We start from the raw sequence: 20,298 nt of genomic DNA, 5'->3' as shown, positions 1-20,298 counted from the left end.
TAATATATATGTTCTGTATAGCTATACTACCCAAGCATCTAATTTACAGCCGATGTAGCCCATTATACCATCAGTGTATAGATAATGTAACTGTTCTGTATTGTTATATATAACATTCATATATTCTGTATACATAATGTATATGCTTTGTATAATCATGTATAAACACACCAAACCAACTCAAATTGCAATGTATAGATAATGTATCTCTTTTGCATAGCTATATATAAGTTGCTCAACTTTTTTTTTTTTTTTTTTTTTTTTTTTGGTAACTTTTGCAGCTGCTTGATGCCTTTTCATTCCTGATTTTGAGAATTTTTCAGAAGCACAAACGGGGTAGAACGAAGACAACACCAAGCACTGATATAGGAGAAAATACCCAGCATCGGATAAATATAAATGGAGACAACACAAAAGTTAACCTCTTCTTCCTCAAGAGAACATATTCTGCTGAACAAACAGTGAAGCGGCACAAACCGGCATAATCTCATGGAGGCAGCTATTAAAAATAACAAACATAATAAAAGACAAAATCGACTAGTGCTCGAAAATGTGAAAACAAAATTATCAACGAAAATAGTACAATGTGCAAAGTGCTTAGCCACGGATTAAAGGGGATATTTCATTCAAGAAGGGTCATTCTGATTGCCTCTATTGAATCACCGGAAAGCCACCACCATCCCTTCTTGCCCTCCACCCAGATAACCTCACGATCTATACAGATTAGAACAAAGTTGACCCAAAAAGTCAAGTTTCAGAGGCCTCAACAATGGTTTCCAAATTTTCCCTCCTCTTTCACCCAAAACAGAGACGACTACCATAAAAATAGAGCTCGCGACCGGAGTGGAAAAACAGGAAAAGATTTGAAGGGCTGAAGAAGATGTAGTGTTTGAAGGGTGAAGCGGTGTCTTAGGCTAGGCTGCAAACTAGATAGGCGAAGGGATATTTAGGGTAAGAAGAGGATAGTTAGGCTACTTTTGATAAACTAGATCACTTATGGGTATTGGGCCGTAAATATTCCTCAATTTAATACTTTCTTCATTTCAAAATAAGTGGTGCTTTTAGCTTTTTATTTTTTTCCAAAATAAAAAGAAGCCATTAATTTTTCTGTCACGACCCAAATAGTCGTAAGTGGCACCCACACTAAACCTCCTAGTGGGCGAATCATCCCCTTACTCAATTATCAAACCATTTAAACAATTATAAATCAATAACCCAAATTAAATCATCAATCTGTCTAGTCATGCCATAAATAAATAAAAGTGCGGAAGTCTAACCATTACAATCCCAAAATTCGAAAGTCATCGTACAAGGACTCTAAAACATAAAGTTGTCTAAGAATAAATAACTGTCTGAAATAGCATAAGTGTCTAGAAGTGAAATAGACATCAATAAGGAAAGATCTTCAGGCGGCATGGCATGGATAGGAGCTCACCCTAGGATCTGATCAGGAACTGGCCTCAAGCTAAATATGAGGTTTGGAAGATGTGTCTGACACACAATCTGCACTCAAATAAAAAGTACATCAAGATAGTATCAGTACAAACACTATGTACTGGTAGATATCATAGGCCGACTAAGATTAGTATCATGCATATGTTCATAAAATTAATAAAATAGACAGATAGGCACAACAACACATAACCAAGTAATGTCATCAACAGAAATTAGCCAACACAGGAATAAGATAAGTCCAGCCACAACCATCAACAGGAATAATATACGTCCGGCTGACGCAATGCGCAACATAATAGTATCTCAACCGTGTACACGCATGCCAACTGGTAATGTTTTCCCAATTAGCCATGACCTTCAGGGGACCCATAGTGTCCATGTACCACTCGCTCCGGAATTGACCTCGGATCACGAGCCCATAACTAGGCCACGTCCTCACCCCCTGTCAAATGTGCCTTTCTATATGCATTCTTTTTGTATCTCATCATAATATGAATCTTAATGTATTTCCAGTCCAACAATCAATATGGAATATGATCAACCAACAATAGCATGTCAAGAATAACAAGGCATCAAGCCACATGTCATATCAAGACTCAAGTAAATTAACTCATCAACATAGTGAATATGTAATCATCTCAATCAACAAGAATAGTATATATAAAATCCTTCCTTCTTATAACACAACAAATACACCTCAGGTTTCAGTATATAAAGTAATGGCAACAAGTCCACATAATCAATCAATCAATACCAACCTAGGAATTTCGAACTGTACTTCATGTTTCGAAGACCTATACATGCTCTCTCCTTCACTTCTATTACATATACATTCAACTAATCAAAGTATAACTCAAGTAGATCGTAACCTACCTCAGATGCAGAACTGGAACAATGCAAGCTACTCCGCAACAGCTTTTCCCTTTCGCAAAGCTTTGTAACACTCAAAGTCTAGTAATATAACGCTAAGTGAGTAATGAATCATTTACCCTAACAAGAACAACAATTGGGAAAGAAAATTCAATTACTTCTATCCTTTTCAAATGGCGAAACCATCATTTCGTGATGGACTTATCATAATTTCAATCCCAACAGTCATACTATTCCAATTCATGGGTTTTCAATCGATTCAACCCCTTTCAAGCAGTTTTTATGATAAATTATCATTTTTATTAGAACCCTAAGTCTCAATATGCAATTTCCACCATAAGTAATCAATTCTCATCCTAGAAAGTGATACTCTACACTCCTAGATGAATAAACAATGATAAAATCAACAACCCATTCATTATTCAAAGGTTTACTAATTCTAGGGTTCTAATCTTTCATTCACTATTAGAGGACCTTAAGCTAATCATGGAACTTAAAGATGATAAAGGAATGAACAACAAAAGGGTTAAGTCTTACCTTCAAAGAAGAGTTTCACCCTAGCCTTAGAAAATTGCCTCACTTTCTTGGGAACTAGTGTTATGTGGGGAATGGCTTTGAAATTTGTGATATAAAAGTCAGTTTCTGCCTCCCGTCGACTGCTGCAGCGGTCAATGTTTCGTTGCAGCTGTCTCGCTATAGCGGGACTTCCCTCGCTACGGTGGACGTCATTAATTCCCCGACTCCCGCAGCGGCAACCATCTCCCTACTACGGTAGGCTCGCAACAACTGTATAACACCCACTGCAGCGGTCCCAATTGACCAGTGAGCTATGGTTTTTCACTAGTTTTTCACCCAAAATCCCAACATCAAATCGAGGCCCTACAGACGCAAACCAAATATGCACATCAATGTAAAAACATGCTATGGACTCACTCGTGGCCTTAGAATTCCCAATGGAGGTCAAATTTACTAAGTCACCCTCAACGGAAATAAGTCATGTTTTCAAACAAGTGCACAAATACAATCAAAGGCCTTTATTTCAGAATTCTAGCTCCTTAAGTTATCACTAGACTCGCTCCTAGTCTCGGAAAGGAACTAGCAGGGGTAAAATGGTCAAAATGCCCATAACGACCTAGCGGGTCGTTATATTTTCTCTTCCAATTTTACCCTTATTTAAATAAGTGAAGTTTTACATAACCAAGAAACCATTAAGAGCTAATTCTTTTTCAAGGTATTTGATTAAGCGTAAGTTAGTAAAAACACTTATTACTTTTCTAAGAGTGAGTAATTTTCTTAAGGGATATGCCCAAGCTAAAAGCAACACTTATTATGAAAGGGAGGGAATATTAATAAATTTCAGTTTCTTTTTCAATTTATTCTCACTTATAGTAAAATCATATGGTTAAACGTTTAAATTGTCCGGTAAATAAATTGAAAAATACAAGACATGTAGAACAGGGGTGCGATTTCCACAATTTGTTTTTTAGTACAATAAATTTCATTTTCCGGCTACTCTCTCTACTCTCTCTCTCTTATAACGGTCATCGTACTTGGAGCTCTTTTCCGGCGATCGGCGTATCGCTAACGTCGGCGACCAGTAACGCCGCCACTTTTCCCGCCACTACAACACCGTGTAACGCCGGTCACTTTTCCGCCGTATCTACTTTTCTTCTCTCTTCTTCTTCTTCTTCTTCTCTTCTTCTATATCTCTCCTTTTTTTCCCCTTTTTATCTGCTACTGGCGCTTCCACCGGCAGCCAGAATACCGCTGATCCAACGCCGGTGAGTTTTTCCGGCGTCATTTTTGCAGGCCAGTCCGCTCTCCTCCTTCTCCCTCCATTTTCTTTTTTCTTTTTTTCCTTTTCCCCATTCTCTCTTCTCTTCTCTTCTCTTCTCCCTTTCAGGTCTTTGTGAACATTACTCCAGCGGTGAACAGTACCACGGCGGTGAATAGTAACTCCGGCGGTGAACAATGTTTCTCGACGGCGAACAGGTTCAGTTCAACTGGAGCTGGTACCTCCGGTTGCTCGTATCCATTCTTTGTCCATACACCTGTAGTTATATTTTGCGGACTGTAGTCCTTTCAATAATTTATTAGTTCATACTAGCTTTCGTGGCTTTGGTTATTGAGGGTAGACTAGGGTCATGTTCTCGCCCGGGGAGGGTTGGGAGTGGTAAGTGGGTGAGAGGAGCGTCTAGGCTGAGAGTAGGTTCTTGGAATATTGGGACGTTAACGGGGAAGTCCATAGAGCTAGTTAAGATTCTTAAGAAGAGGAAGATTAATATAGCTTGTGTTCAAGAGACCAAATGGGTAGGCCCTAAAGCTAAGGAGGTAGATGGGTATAAGCTTTGGTTCTCTGGTAGGTCGAACTATAGGAATGGGGTAGGCATTTTAGTAGATAGTGATTTGAGGGATCGGGTGGTAGAGGTTAGGAGGGTCACTGATAGGATGATGTCGATTAAGGTGGTCGTTGAAGGGCTTACTTTGAACATCATTAGTGCGTATGCGCCGCAAGCGGGCTTAGGCGAGGAGGAGAAGAGGCGATTTTGGGAGGATTTGGACGAGGTAGTGGGAGGCATACCGCCTACTGAGAAGCTATTCGTGGGAGGTGATTTCAATGGGCACATCGGGCCTATTTCGGGGGGTTATGATGATGTGCATGGAGGTTTTGGCTTCGGAGCCAGGAATGGAGGAGGAGTCGCACTTTTGGATTTCGCAAGAGCCTTTGGGTTGGTGATAGCCAATTCGAGTTTCCCAAAGAAGGAGGAGCACTTGGTAACTTTCCGTAGTTCGGTGGCTAAGACTCAGATAGACTTTCTACTCCTTAGGAAGGATGATAAAGGTCTGTGCAAAGACTAACCTTACAACCCGATATAAGCTCTTGGTGATGGATTTAGGGATCAAGATGACGAGAAAGAAGAGGGCCGTGGGTGATCGGCCTAGGATCATATGGGGGAGTTTGACCATGACTAGTGCCTTGGAGATGGGAGAGAAATTGCAGACTATGGGGGCCTGGGATAGTAATGGGGATGCGACTAGTATGTGGGATAGAACGGCTAGTTGCATTAGGGTAGTAGCTAGGGAAGTGCTGGGGGTCTCGACAGGTAGTCGTGGTGGGCATCGAGGGGATTGGTGGTGGAATGGAGAAGTGCAAAGGAAGGTGGAAGCAAAGAAGGTGGCGTATGCGAAGTTGATAGAAAGCGAGGATGAGGTGGAGAAGTGGACGAATAGGGAACTTTATAAGATGGCGAGGAAGGAGGCGAAGTTGGCGGTTTCGATGGCAAAAACGGCAGCTTTTGAACGCCTTTATACGGAACTAGAGGAAAAAGGCGGGGATAAGAAATTGTTCGTGCTAGACAAGGCGAGGGAGAGGAGGGCACGTGATTTGGATCAAGTGAAGTGCATCAAGGATGAGCATGGCAAAGTATTGGTAGAAGAGGCTCACATTAGACGGAGATGGCAGTCATATTTCCACAAACTCTTGAATGAAGAAAGGGATAGGGACATTGTGTTGGGAGATTTAGAACTTACAGGGAGGCGTCGCGATTTTGGGTATTGTAGGAGTATTAAGGTTGAGGAGATTAAGGGTGTTGTTCGTAGGATGCGCAAGGGAAGAGCGACAGGACCTGACGAGATTCCTGGAGAATTTTGGAAGATTGCGGGTTCGGCAGGTTTAGAGTGGCTGACTAGGTTGTTTAATGTCATCTTTAAGACGGCAATGATGCCCGAAGAATGGAGGTTGAGTGTAATGATCCCCCTATACAAGAACAAGGGAGATATCCAGAGTTGCAACAACTATAGAGGTATCAAGCTGCTAAGCCATATGATGAAAGTGTGGGAAAGGGTGGTGGAGATGAGGGTGAGGAGAGGCGTATCTATTTCAGAGAACCAGTTTGGATTCATGCCGGGACGCTCAACTACAGAAGCCATCCATCTTGTAAGGAGACTGGTGGAGCAGTATAGGGAGAGGAAGAGGGACTTACACATGGTATTCATCGACCTGGAAAAGGCTTACGACAAAGTTCCAAGGGAGATCCTATGGAGATGCTTGGAGGCTAAAGGTGTACCGTGGCGTACATTAGGGTGATCAAGGACATGTATGAGGGAGCCAAGACCAGGTAAGGACAAGTAGGAGGAGACTCGCAGCACTTCCGGTTGTGATGGGGTTGCATCAAGGATCAGCTCTTAGTTCGTTTTTATTTGCCTTGGCGATGGATGAATTGACGCGGCATATTCAAGGTGAGGTGCCATGGTGTATGCTTTTCGCGGACGACATAGTCTTGATCGACGAGACTCGTAGCGGAGTCAACGCTAAGCTGGAGGGTTGGCGTCAAACTCTGGAGTCTAAAGGATTTAAGATGAGTAGGACAAGACGAGTACTTGGAGTGCAAGTTCGATGAAGACCTCAAGAGGCTGGCGTGAAAGTGAAGCTTGGTACCCAGGTCATCCAGAAGACAAGTAGTTTCAGGTATCTTGGGTCTATTATACAAGGCGTTGGGGAGATTGACGATGATGTCACACACCGTATTAGGGCAGGGTGGATGAAATGAAGGCTCGCTTCCGGAGTGCTATGTGATAAGAAGGTGCCACCACAACTTAAGGGCAAATTCTACAAAGTGGTGGTTAGACCGACTATGTTGTATGGGGCGGAGTGCTGGCCAGTTAAGATCTCTCACGTTCAAAAGATGAAAGTTGCTGAGATGGATGTGTGGGCACACCAGGAGTGACAGGATTAGGAATGAGGATATCCGAGACAAGGTGGGAGTGGCCTCGGTGGAAGACAAGATGCGGGAAGCGAGACTGAGATGGTTTGGACATGTGAAGAGAGAGACACGAGATACCCCGGCCATGCGGAGGTGTGAGAGGTTGGCCATGGATGGTTTCAGAAGAGGTAGGGGTAGGCCGAAGAAGTATTGGGAGAGGTGATTAGACAGGATATAGCGCGATTCTGACTTCGAGGACATGGCCTTAGATAGGAGGGTATGGAGGACTCGGATTAGGTTAGAAGGCTAGCAGATAGTAACGTTTATCCTTTCATATTAGTAGTCACTTTATCGCGATATAAGTTCTTGTGCTTTGATTTCTGCTACTATTTGTTATTCTGTATTTTGATTATCTTATTTTATCTGTGATAGCTACTGCTCCTTTACAAACTGCTCATCATGACTTAGTCGCTTTAGTTATTTGCATTTCCATATCGCTTTGAATCTCTTGGCCTTATCCGACCTCTTTTTATGCTTTCTATTAGTAGGGTCTTTCGTAAAAGCCATCCTACCTTGGTAGGAGTCAGGTCTGCGTACACTCTACCCTCCCCAGACCTCACGTTGTGGGATTTCACTGGGTTGTTGTTGTTGTTGTTGTTGTAAGACATGTAGAAGAACACAATTCAATTGTCATAAATCGAAACTACCATATTCAGGGCACTATAATTCTTACAGATCAAATTTAGTTCCTTGAAGGAAAAAAAACTCCTTATTTGACTTTCAAAAGTTACATCATAAAATTAGATCTATATATCTTGATCTCTTTATACGTTTTTGCTAATTGTGTACCAATTAAGTTGATAAGTTATTTTTTCGATGGGTAGCAAGAGTTGTAAATAGTTTAGCGTTGTAAATTATTCTCCCGCTTTATACGTTTTTGCTAATTGTGTGCTAATTAAGTTGATACATTATTTTCTCGATGGGGAACAAGAGTTGTAAACAGTTTGTGTTGTTTTTTTCCTTACTATATGCGGAACTAATCATATTTTTCCTTTACATCCGAAATACATCTTGATGTTCAATATATAATACACCATAAACATACATATTTTTCAAAACGTATAAATTGTTTAGATTATTTTTTCCATATTTGACATGTGATATTACACCATGACAACAATATATATTTATAGCATTTTAAACAAATTGTTTGAATAATTTTTGGGTAATCTTCTATTTTAAAAAGTTTGTACTAGTTGACATGAGATACACGTCCAACACACGTGTCCAGATACTAGTATTTTGAAATGTAGGGAAAAAGATATGTACTCCCCCTGTCTCAATTTATGTGACACCGTTTGACTTGACAAAAATTTTAAGAAAAAATGAAGACTTTTGAAAATTGCGATCTAAAACAAATCTTAGACAATTGTGTAGCTATAAATCATTTCATTAAGGGTAAAAGGAGAAGTTTAAAGTTAAATTGTTTCTAACTATAGTAATGTAACATTCTTTTTGGCATGTACTAAAAAGGAATCAAAGTGTGCCACATAAATTGGGACAGAACTAGTACTATATGTATCACAAGTTTCCACTTGTTTGGCAATTAGTGTACGTGGATTCACTGATAACTAATATACACTACTAAGAAAATAGAATTAGTGATATATAAATTGTCTAGCTAAACAACAAAAGTCTATCGCTAATCTTATTTAGTGACAAATTAGGAACGAATTATCAAAAAATTTATCAGCTACAAACATTTTAGTGACGAAGTTTGTAGTTATTGCCAGTTTTTTCGTAATGATACTATTACAAAAAATATACAAATGATGGTAATTCCCAAATTAACATGAGAGCCAACGATGAAGATGGACGCATATATCGTTCTCATTAACAAATTTAACGTTTCCTTATTCAACCTCATGAAATCAGCGCGAAGATTTGTTTTATTATTAATGTTTTTCAAACACCACATATTTATTAGCCAGTACCACATGCAAATATTAAATGATGAGATCGATGGAATTTTTTTTGTAATCAAGAAGTGGTGCACGGTTGATTTATTAAACATGGAAGCTTTCAGCATATTATAAATTTTTGTCTTTATTGAGAAAATAAAGTATGAACGGTTTGAATCAGACCAAAGAAAAAGACGGATAGAGGAATAATATTGGAGAACAACGGATCCGTTCATAACCCACAGGAAGAAGTATACATTAGTGTGGACTTTGGAGAAACAAATGCACGTTCACATTCCTTCTTAAATCTACTAGATGGCTCAAAAAAAGGGAGTAAATAAAGAAATAACTTGTGATACGTCAATTGTTAAGATTATTACGTGAGGAGAAATACTGGGATAACCATTAGACATGTTGACATTGAAGTTGCATGTCCTAATGTGGAGGTTAATTTGTTATTTAGTCGGATACATGGAAAGGGGCATTGCTTGAAGTACATGTTAGGTAGAATCCAATTAAGTCACGGGCATCACTATAGCAGAAGATTCCATTACCTAGCAGAACTGCAGAATAGCTTTAAACAAATAAAAGTGATTTCCTTCCTTGAGAAATTAGTTTTTTTCAAAAGCACGCAGCACAAGCATTAGTAGTTTTAATATATGTTTTTATCAAGCGTAAGAGAATTTTAAAATCATTCGTGTAGCCACGAATTTGTGGGGAATATAAATAAATAAATGTGTATCTCTCTAACATCTTAAGCTTTTAGATGAGATGGTCAGATACTTTAACATGGTAACAGAGAAGACAGAAGTCCTGGTAATGGATCTCACCGCTACCCATTATCAAGGGATAAGTGGTCTCCTTACATGGACTTGAGCAATCCTCCCCTAATGAGTTAGCATTTGGGATTGAGTTAGGCCTAAAATCCATGGAAGCACCAATCTCACCGATGTTAGGCCCCCATATTAAATTGTTCACGCTCCAGATGTACAACCCTGGGCATTGTTGACACCTAATTTTTGACCTCTCATAATTTGTTTTAATTACCCAAAGTCCTTGAATATTAAACAGAGTGAAATATGTATTTTTCAGAAGTCAGAATAATTTTATAAAATTATTTAGTTAATATTTTACCAATTTTGTTTGATAAAATGATCTCTATAATATTTAAATTAATTTAAGTATTTTCACAATTATAATACTTTGCTAATTAACCAAGAGAGAAAATAATTTACCATAATTATTCCCTTAATTGTCTAAATTGTTAAATGTCAATTTGCCAAGTATTTTACTCTGTTTAATGCAAAGAATCTATTTAATTAAGTAGATTAACCATTTTTAGCTTTCAATTCTTATTTAATCAAATTATTAGAATTTTTTCATAATTGATTAAGTCGTAATTGTAATTAATTCTGAAAATTGCCCATTAAACGGCTGTAATTGAAATGGTAAATTATTAGCCAATTATGACAATAATTGAACTAGCCAAATTATTAGCCAATTATTACAATAATTGAACTAGCCAAGCTCATGGCTTAATTCAATTAAGGTCACTTTTGACAAATGAATTTATGTTTTTAATTTTAAATTGGTCAATTAGTTTAAATGTGGTCCTAATTTAAATATCCAATTAATGGACATTGTTTAAATTTACGCTACTTGTTAAATTTTGCATATTCACCCCGCCTATATATACATGAATATACATAAGTATACATGTATACTCATGTATATCATGTGTATATATATATATATAAAATAGAGAAAAACGTTGAGCCGAGTCCAGCCCAATAAGACCAGACCCGACCCAACCCTTTTCATACGCAACAACAATAACAACAAAACACAAACTGACCCTAAGGTCTCATTTGTGCGAAATGCGGAAGAGAGGGGGCCAAACCCTAGCGCCGCTACCCCTCTCCTTTCTCTCTCTTCGTTACTTTAATGCCAAAAATGGCAATTCGCAGGGTACTCTTTGCTTTATGGCAGTAGGTGTTTGTTCATTTCAAAGCAAAACATTTAATGCTTGTACTCGTTTCCACCGAGGCTCTACCAAACAAGGTATAAACTTCCATTTTTGTTGCTTTTTCTGTGGTTTCAACAGTCATATACTGAGAAATCTTAATGGGTTTTGTCATTGTTGAGTTTTGAATACTCGATTGTTCGTGGTTCATGAAGAACCCCACTGATCGACCAAGTTTGTGTCAAATCTGACGCTTCATTTGTTGCTTACATCTAATCCTAGCCCTACAATGATATGGTGTAAGGAGGAAACCCCTAAATGGGGAGTTATCCACATCGGCTAAACCTACGATTTGGGGTTTTGGGGTTTTCTATTTAAAGGCCCCTATTCTCTGTTATTTGGATAGGTTTTTGAGCATATTGATATTTGATATACTCATAAGGAATTCGAAAAAAACCCTGAGATTCCAAAATATTGGGAATCCTTATTTTTTCCGAGTTTAAGTAAAATTTTGAAGAATTTGTTTTTCTTGTTTGTGTGGGTTTGAGTATTGGGGATCAAGGAAGAAAAGGGTTCTTCCAAGTCCAAATTCTCGACAGAGGCTGCACTCACAAAAGGTAAACTTCTTTCCTTCAATTTTTTTTTTTTTTTGTAGTTTGTTTGTGTGTTGAAGCTGCTAATATAGTTATGTTGTTGGTTAGTTTAAATTAGGCTTGCATATGTTAAGTTAGCTATGTTTAGTTATTTTTTTTTCCTCATTTTCTAGTTTAATCATGTTTAGGAGAACTTAATTCATGCTTACATGTTATTTGTTAGCTTAGGCCCTGTTTAGTCATGATTCAGCAGGCTGAATAATTAGTTTGATTGATATCATACCTACTTAGTTTCTGTTTAACATTGCTCTTAGTTTAAATCCTGTTTAGCTGCACCTTTCCATTATGTACTTAATCATTCAACCCCTAATATGATGAGAATATAGTATTAATAATGAGATCTCCTCTGTTAGACGTTGTTTGTGCTTTTAAACCACTAGTAATGACTGTTGCTGCATGTTAAATGATTAATATTAGTATACATATAGCTGATAACTCACATAGGTTGGATTTTATGATGGCTAAAGGGACTGTGAGCCATCACGTGTCTAGTTAAGACTTGTTTTACTAATGGACTAGTTGGCCTGATGAAATGTGCTATGTTTTTTTTTATCTAATTTGAGTTTTAAACTGAAAGTTTGTCAACTGGTAGTGACATATGATATGGTGAACTATAACATGATCCTATCCTTAATATTAGCTTGAGGTAAGATCTGAGTTATCTAGATTGGGTTTGATATCTCATTAGGTGTCCCTTATGAGTATTTAAATAAAGAAGGCTTAGGTTTGGTTATGTGCTAGTATGATAAGTATGTTTTAAGCTTGAATATGGAAGTTGTTAGCTTGAGAATTAGGTGTATGTGTATGAACTGTGCTGAATCTGGTATAATGAGATAAGCTTCTGCATTAGAACATGATATCCCATCTCTGTACTTGTTAAATGCGTACATTTACTGATATAAATGTCCTTGTTGGATGCTCTTTTGCTTTGTATGAGTCTGTGTTGAGTCTAAAGATAGTTCTGATGCTTTTAGTGAACTTAGTTATCTGCTTCCTAAATATGCCACATGAGGATTATTACTTGTCTTCACTTGTTGTCTAAATATAAGTCAGCCTAAGCTCTAAGCTTGGTAATTTCACCACCATTAACCTTATACATAGTCTTTGAGTATGAGTAAAAATGCATAGTTGTTAAGAATCTTTGCATATCCTAAGCTAGTGCCTCCTCATGAATTTTACATGTATCATAAGGCTCATTATTGCCTGATTAATGTTAAAAACTGGCTGCATCTTGACCTGCTAGCCATCTGTTGTACCTGAACCTGTTTTCCCATTTCTGTATGTTTGTTGTCTTTGAAAGTATCACATGAATTCACAGAAGTTAATTCCTTATCAAAACACAGTGTACAATCAGAATGTTTGGTGTTTGTTGGTATTTATATAGACTAGGTTCACTCTTTTCTTTACATGAGGCTGTCATTAAGAATGAATCATCTAGGGCATATATCTACCTTATTAAACAAGTTCAAGAATCTTGACTTGCATCCTTTCTATGTTCATGTCTAGTTAGCTGTGTATGAAGTCTATGACTAAGACTAACTCATGAAATCTTGCATCATTATTTCTCTATGATCTTGTTGTTGCTTGTCTGAGCATCTATACTTAATATGAATCAAGTTAAGGACCAACAATACTAGGTTAACAAGATGATGTTGTGACATACCTAAGAGGTTGTCACTTGGGGTTTGATTGACCATAGGTGTGACTTACCCAAAGTCAGGAGAAAAGAGGATAAGGCTTGGAGTTTCTTGTCAAGCTTAGCCTGGTCCTCTTCACTCCAAACTACTGGGTTCCCCTATGAGAAGCCATACCCCATGGGACCCTCTGAGTTAAAATGAGTAAGGATCTGTGGGTAATGCATGATTGTTTATTCTTTGAAGGTTTAAAACAATTTGAAATGCTTCACTTTTTTTTTCCCAAAACACTGCACTAATGATCTATCTGATTCTTTGAAGTTCTGTTTGTGTGTATGCCATGTAGTATTTGCCTTTCTTTTCCTTGATGCCCTTTCTGTGCCCTTGAAAATAATTCTTGAGCATTAATCATGATTAGAGGATCTCTTTTTTGAATCTGAAGGCTATTTTTTTTTTAATATATAAGGGAAATATACCTGAATATACCAGGTATACCCAGTTCTATATACATATAGTGTGCAAAAACTGGTATATTTGGTATATCACTTGTGAGAATCCATGATTGTTGGCTTTGTTATTTAAGATTCTGTTTGGCCTTGGGCTTACCTTTCTGCATTTTGTCGTTAGGCTTAGGCTTTATTTACCTCCATTTAATGTTATTTGGGCCACAACTTTGGGCCATAGTTATCTCAAATTGGACTTGTTGACTTCTTTGAACCCTTTCTCTCTGTATATTACTCTGGTCTATGACTTCTTGCATGATTTATGTTAATCACTTGAATATGTATCTATGTATAGGTGTGTTCATAATTATAGCCTATTCTGTATTAAGTAAATAGCTCAGTCCAAAAATGCTTGTCTAATCTTACTACTTTTCTTTTTTATACTTCGCGATGTATGGGAAAACTCGTGGGCCATTGCCTTCCACTTGAAACCAACTGGTCATGAGACCCCAAATTCTCATTTATTCAATCGAGTCCAATGGAAAGAAATAGAAGCTGATATTTATTTGAAGGCCCAACTATAGGTAAAAATAGCCAACTGCTGGGCTTAGGTAGGCCCACCAGTCCAACTCTCTTCTTTCGTTCTTCTTTTCAATTCATATGTGTAAAGACGAGGAAAAATAATATTGAAACCCCTTATGGATGATAGAACTTAGGAAACACTTAGTATCTTTAGGAAGTCGTCTAAAACATTTTCAAAATTCGGCTAATCTCAAACTTGAATGCAATTGATACTTATTTTGATTTTCTAAGGCATAAAACTGGTTCAACACTTTAATAAGGTAAATGATTTCTAGAAGAACTGAGTGGTAAAAATTTTGGGCCTCTCGCCCCTTTGGCAAAATCTGGAACGAAATAATTGGAAATGAAAGTGGTTTTGGGCCTTAACCCTGTTGCTAAGAACTGCAACTGCTTATCGGAATTTAAAATCTGATTTGAACTAAACAAAATAAATGGTTTTGAATAGTTTTTTTTTTGTGATTTTAAAGGGCAGTGAACATTCTTTAAACCTCGGCTAAGATTTTTAATAAGAGATCAAACTTAGGGAATTTCCAGAAAAGTAAAGGAAATTTTGTGGTTGGGACTTGAGTAATTTTTCAGGAAAGAAAATACCTTTTGGGCCGAAGCCCAAAACTTTATAGACTGAAAATAAAGAGGAATTTACTTGGACAAATTTGAGGTTAAGACGGATTTGGACTTTGAATAATATGGACCTATGGGCTTCAAAATAATAAAAATTGGAATCACAAAAAATACTTGTATTTCCCTTATATATGTATACAAATCGAAGATATATTCCATATTTTAATACGTATAAAGACCCGTAGGTACTAAACCCATTTTGTTAGGATTAGAATAGTAGTGAATCTACTCGGGAGAAATCCCGAGTGTGTCAAAGTCCGGCAACAAAGTGAGTTGAACACTTACGCGGATTTTCTAAACCAAAACCCCTTTTTATAAGGGGACTTTTTGCCAAAATTTTCCTCAAACTTATGATATGAATAAAAATGACATTTTTTGGAAACTAAACACTTTTAAGCAAGTAAATACAGTTAATCACACATTGAGCTCGTAGGTCAATCGTATTCTACAGATCTTTAATACTAGGATGTGTAAAACCTTCCATAGGGGATTACCAGAACCCTTACCTGGAACTTTGGTCCAAAATATTTTTCTTATTATTTTGGAAAAAAATTTTAAACCCAGTTTTTCTAGTTTTTCATAAATAAATTAGGTGGCGACTCTAAAATACTAAAATCCAATTAGAGCACCAACAACCTCGAAATAACTTTTATGCCTTTACTTACATAAAAGCGAACCGTAACAGGCATGAGGTAGGGTGTTAAAGAGTGACAAAGTCCCACATAGGTGGTTAATGAGATGAGTGATCTCCTTATATAGACTTGGTTAATCCCCCCCTTATGAGCTAGCTTTTGGGGTTGAGTTAGGCACAAGGTCATTCTTAACATGGTATCAGCGTAGGAAGAGGTCAAGGAAACGAATCTCACCGCCACCCATTATCAAAAAGACTTTCCACGTTCTTAGCCTATAAAAAAATTAGCCCGGCACGTGAGGGAGCACGTTGAGAATATAAATAACAAGATAAATAAAACTGCAACCTCTCTGAAAGCTTAAGCTTTTAGATGAGATGATCACACACTTCAACAGAATCATTCTAGCAGCACTTAAATTAAGTGGAAGGAATCCTCTCCTCTGGCTTCACTAGCTAAGCTGACGTACCCAATTAATTATATAATCCTTATTCTACTTTTTCTTATTATAATATCAGTCATGCATTAGGCAAAATCCATAGACACCACGTGGTGTATCGAATGATGACACATGATGACAGATCAGATTCAAGTCAACAAGTAAGAGGTTATGAGAAAGCATAGGCAGCTCCAGAGAAGTAGCATGGTATTTCGTGTTTGGAGACAGAGACTATAGAGGATCCGCAGAAGCATATCACTTTATCGGTCGCACGTAGTGAAGCTCAACATACATCCATTACAAGAAATCCCGAGTCTACCTTAGATCTTAAATGTGCATTATTATCTTTTATTGCAGCGACATAAGACTGGTAATTAAAATGGCATGATTCATGGATCATGCACTTCATAACTTTAGTATAAATAGAGCTTCTCATTCCATTATAAAGGATATCTGAAATCTAATACCAAACAAGCACACTTAGCAATTTCTTCATACTTATTTGTTCTTGATTAAGTTAACAAAGTTTTGGCAATAAATCAGCCCGGAGACTCTAGTTCAGAGCTTCACCAAGGCTCAGGCTATTTACTTTGAATATCATTTGATTTCTTTTCAATTATCTTATTTGTTCTCATCTATTATTTTGTTAATTTGGTCATATTGATCTTCGTATCCATAACCACGTATACAAATTCCATTGTCCCGTTTTACGGGTAAATAATTTGGCGCCGACTGTGGGGCTTGGACAATTGTGATATCATTGTGATCCTTTCTCTTATACTAATTATCTTTAGTTACTCTTGACAGAACATCTATTTTAGATATGGCAGGAAATGGTGATGACCAAACCGACCTTAACATAGGAAACAACTTTAACAACGAATAACTTAACGCTGGCAATCTGAATGGCATGCCCTTAGAACCTCAGTTGCCACTTGATAATCCTGTGACTGGTGAGATGTTGGCCCAGCATAGAGATGGGATGATTGCTCGGCAGAACGGTCTTAATCAGCGGGTGGTGGAAGAAGCAATTCTCACTGATGAGACCCAGAGGAGGCGATACAGACCGTGAGGGCGCAACAAATGACGTTGATGGAATGTCTTAACAAGATGTAGGAGGTCATCTTAGCATTGTCCAGTTACCCAGCTTCCGAAGTTAGAGGGCCTATAGGGGCACCCTGGATTCCAGCCGTCGAAAATACCATACAAAGAGAGGACCGATTAAAGGGTAGAATCATAAGGTCTGGAGATGTGTTCGGGAGTGAGAACGCTCTGATAGACCCCTTCTGGGACAAAATCTTGTGATACATGAAGGACACTGATGCTAAGATGGATAAAAATGCTAAAGAAGTGGAGACGAATGCAAAAGAGTTCCACGCTTGCATGTCTCAAATCTTAGGTGCACCACCGATTGTCAAGGGCCTGGATATAAAAAAGTTCATTCGGCTGGCTGACAAACTTGAGGTTGCTCTAGCGCTAATCTTGAAAAGGTTCAGATGCCAAACATTTCCAAATATGATGGAATAAGTGGTTCACAGAGCACATAACGCCATGACATACACCCTGATGGTAAAGGGGAATGACCTGATCGAGAATGAAATCGAATCTGTTTTAATTAAAAAAAATTGGCGAAACATTAGGGACCTCGACTTGGTACTATTTTACCCAAAAACTCTATTGATTTATTTTCTATGCTTGACGATACATCTATTAAAGCACACGCCGGAGCCCGGAAGGTACAAATATCGAAAGCGAACATTTTTCGCATATCGTAAGGGGAGAACAAGCTGCTTCGTGAGTAGGTCACCCGGTTTCAGAAAAAATAAATATTGTTACCAGCGGTACTGAATAAGTGGGTAGCTACAACTTTTACTAAGGATTAAACCCACTAAGTTCAAATGCTTCATGGAAACTTAATGAAAATCTGTTAGAGTTCCAGGCGACAACATCGGCGAATGTGCACAACAAGTGTGAGTCTAAACTAAGGGTAGAAAATGATAAGTTGGGTTTTTCGAATGGCCAGGTCCGGTACCAAGAAAAGCCTAGCCGTAGGAGCTGGTCAAACTAGAGCTTGTCATAAAATCGATTTCAGCCCTACACTCCGTCGGAGAGATAAGGTGGCCGGACAGAATAAGTTCATGGCAGCCAAGGTTATAGGTCCTTGGAAAGATCGATTTCAGATAGAAAAAAGTGATCATGGTAGAAACAATAGGGGTTTGCAGAGTAAAGATACATGGGAATCATCGTGGTCCACCTCAAAGGGAACAAAATTTCAAAGGCTCTCTGAATGCTACTTCAACGTCAGCGAGGTATGGTTGGTGGCTGCCATGAGGACTATGCAGGAGACACGGTTGCTAAGCCCCTCTAGTCCGGTCTAAATTCAAGGATACGTGCGTGTGTCATGATATTCACAGTACGCACGGGCACAAGACAATAGATTGTAGGCATCTCTAGGAGGAGAGAGAAATTTGCTCAAGAACGGGCATCTGGGGGAGATCTTAAGTGAAAGGGCAAAGAGTAATTATGATAGAAACAATGGTGCAGATGAGAGGTCGTGGGGCGAAGGTCACGCCAGCCTCCCCGCGACATGTAATAAATATGATAATCGGAGGAGCAGAGATCACCAGACAACTTTTACGACAACAAAGAAAGAAAAAGTATCAGTGACTCGAGAGTTCTCAAATGAGGATGCAATCACCTTCAACCAAAGAAGACGCAGACGACAATCACACTACCTCATAATGATGCATTGGTAACCACCGCAAACATTAATTATTTTCAAATTAAGCATGTTTTGATTGATCCAGGTAGCTTGGCCAACATTGTTTGATGGAAAGTCATAGAACAAATGAAGATGTAGGAGAAGATAATACCAGCCATAGGAGTCCTCTATGGATTCAACATAGTAAGAGAGACAACCAGATGGGAGAATGTATTATTGGTAAATGCTGGAAGAATGATCAATGAGACCAAGTTTTATGTCATAGATGGTGACATGAGGTATAATGCTATTTTTGAGAGACCATTGATACACGACATTAGCGAAGTGCCTTCTACACTATATCTATTGGTGAAGTTTCCAACCCCAAAGGGTACTAAACAAATACGAGGAGTACAACCGGTGGCAAGAAATGTTCGCCATCGAAGAACCAATAGGTAAGAAAGAACAAAAGAGTGATAAATAGCAATCACAAGAACCAGAACTCGTGCTTGATCTGGTCCGTCTAGGTTAGTAAGCAGCAACAGAGGTCAAGGATGAATTACCAGACATGTATCAGGTTCTCAGGTATTTTTCAGGTACCCGATGAATCACATACAACTAATTAATGGCGGAGGAACTTGACCAAATCGGCCTGTACGCAGATCTCCCGGAGAGAAAGGTATACCTAGCCACGAGGCTAAGTCCCGAGCTCAGGAGTGATATTTTCTAATACCTTAAAGCTAACAATAACTGTTTTTCTTGGTCTCATTAAGATGTGACGGGTATACCTCCAGAGGTAGCAACTCATAAGTTAAGCCTGGACCATAGCTTCCCACTGAGGAAGCAAAAAAAAAAAGCCCATAGCTGACGTCGTAATAGTTTTGTTAAGAAGAGGTAACTAGGCTGCTTAATTATAACAGCTCGTACCTTTAAACTAAGTCGCGTCTATGACTCGGGGATCCCGGAAGCCAAAAAGAGGAGTTTAAGTCGAAAAATCCGACTCAATTCTCCAGGTGACATTCGACGACAAGAGGGACGGACCGTCGAATGGTCGACGGACTGTCAAAATGCGCCGTCCCTAGAACCTCATTTTGAAAACTCTCTGGACTTTCTCAGACTACTGATAGTATGGTAGAATCGAAGGACAGTCAACACGTCGACCGACCGTCAATGCTGTACCATTGAAAATCTTACTCAGACCGTCAAACAACTCGACGGACCATCAAAGTGCCTTTGTCAATCCTCCCCGATCGCAAACAGCTTCATTCTAGAAAATTAGTTTTCACTATTCCAAGCCCTAACACGAAGGTTTTCTCTTCCCAACTATCTCCTACATCAAGGTAAGTCCTTTCCGTGTATTTTTAAGCGATTTTATCATAGTATGATCAATTCCTAAGCGAGCTCCACTATTCTTAACCTAGGATTTTCAAGCAAACCCATCTCAAGGTTCAAAGTTCAAGATTTTAGAGTTCCATTGAAAGTTTGGAGAAATAACATGTATGTAGGGTTTCTATCTACGTGTGGGAACATCTTTGTTCTTCCCCGCGCCACATTCTTCCATGAATGTATGAAGTTACACCAAAACTAGGGTTCTAGCCATGTTCATGATAACTCTAAGCACATTTACTATGATATACCATGATT

The 20,298-nt window shown here is 38.4% G+C and overlaps 1 protein-coding gene across 1 annotated transcript; it reads left to right on the top strand.

Annotated features, from left to right (window-relative positions):
* The first annotated feature begins 4,296 nt into the window (after positions 1 to 4,296).
* Positions 4,297 to 5,184, top strand: LOC132057711 (uncharacterized). The gene is made up of 2 exons (XM_059450324.1): positions 4,297 to 4,317; positions 4,423 to 5,184. The coding sequence occupies exons 1-2, from the start codon at positions 4,297 to 4,299 to the stop codon at positions 5,182 to 5,184; spliced, it is 783 nt and encodes a 260-aa protein (XP_059306307.1).
* The last annotated feature ends 15,114 nt before the right edge of the window (positions 5,185 to 20,298 follow it).

This window comes from Lycium ferocissimum, chromosome 5 (genome assembly GCF_029784015.1).
Source record: "Lycium ferocissimum isolate CSIRO_LF1 chromosome 5, AGI_CSIRO_Lferr_CH_V1, whole genome shotgun sequence".
Taxonomy (NCBI): Eukaryota; Viridiplantae; Streptophyta; class Magnoliopsida; order Solanales; family Solanaceae; genus Lycium; species Lycium ferocissimum.
The sequence above is the reverse complement of the archived record's forward strand: the minus strand, read 5'-3'. Positions and strand labels throughout refer to the sequence as shown.

Excerpts from the sequence above, each read along its gene's own strand:
- LOC132057711 (XM_059450324.1), top strand. The coding sequence starts at position 4,297 with ATGTTTCTCGACGGCGAACAG. Across the intron at positions 4,318-4,422 it reads TGTTTCTCGACGGCGAACAG|TTCATACTAGCTTTCGTGGC; the intron begins GTTCAGTTCAAC and ends ATAATTTATTAG.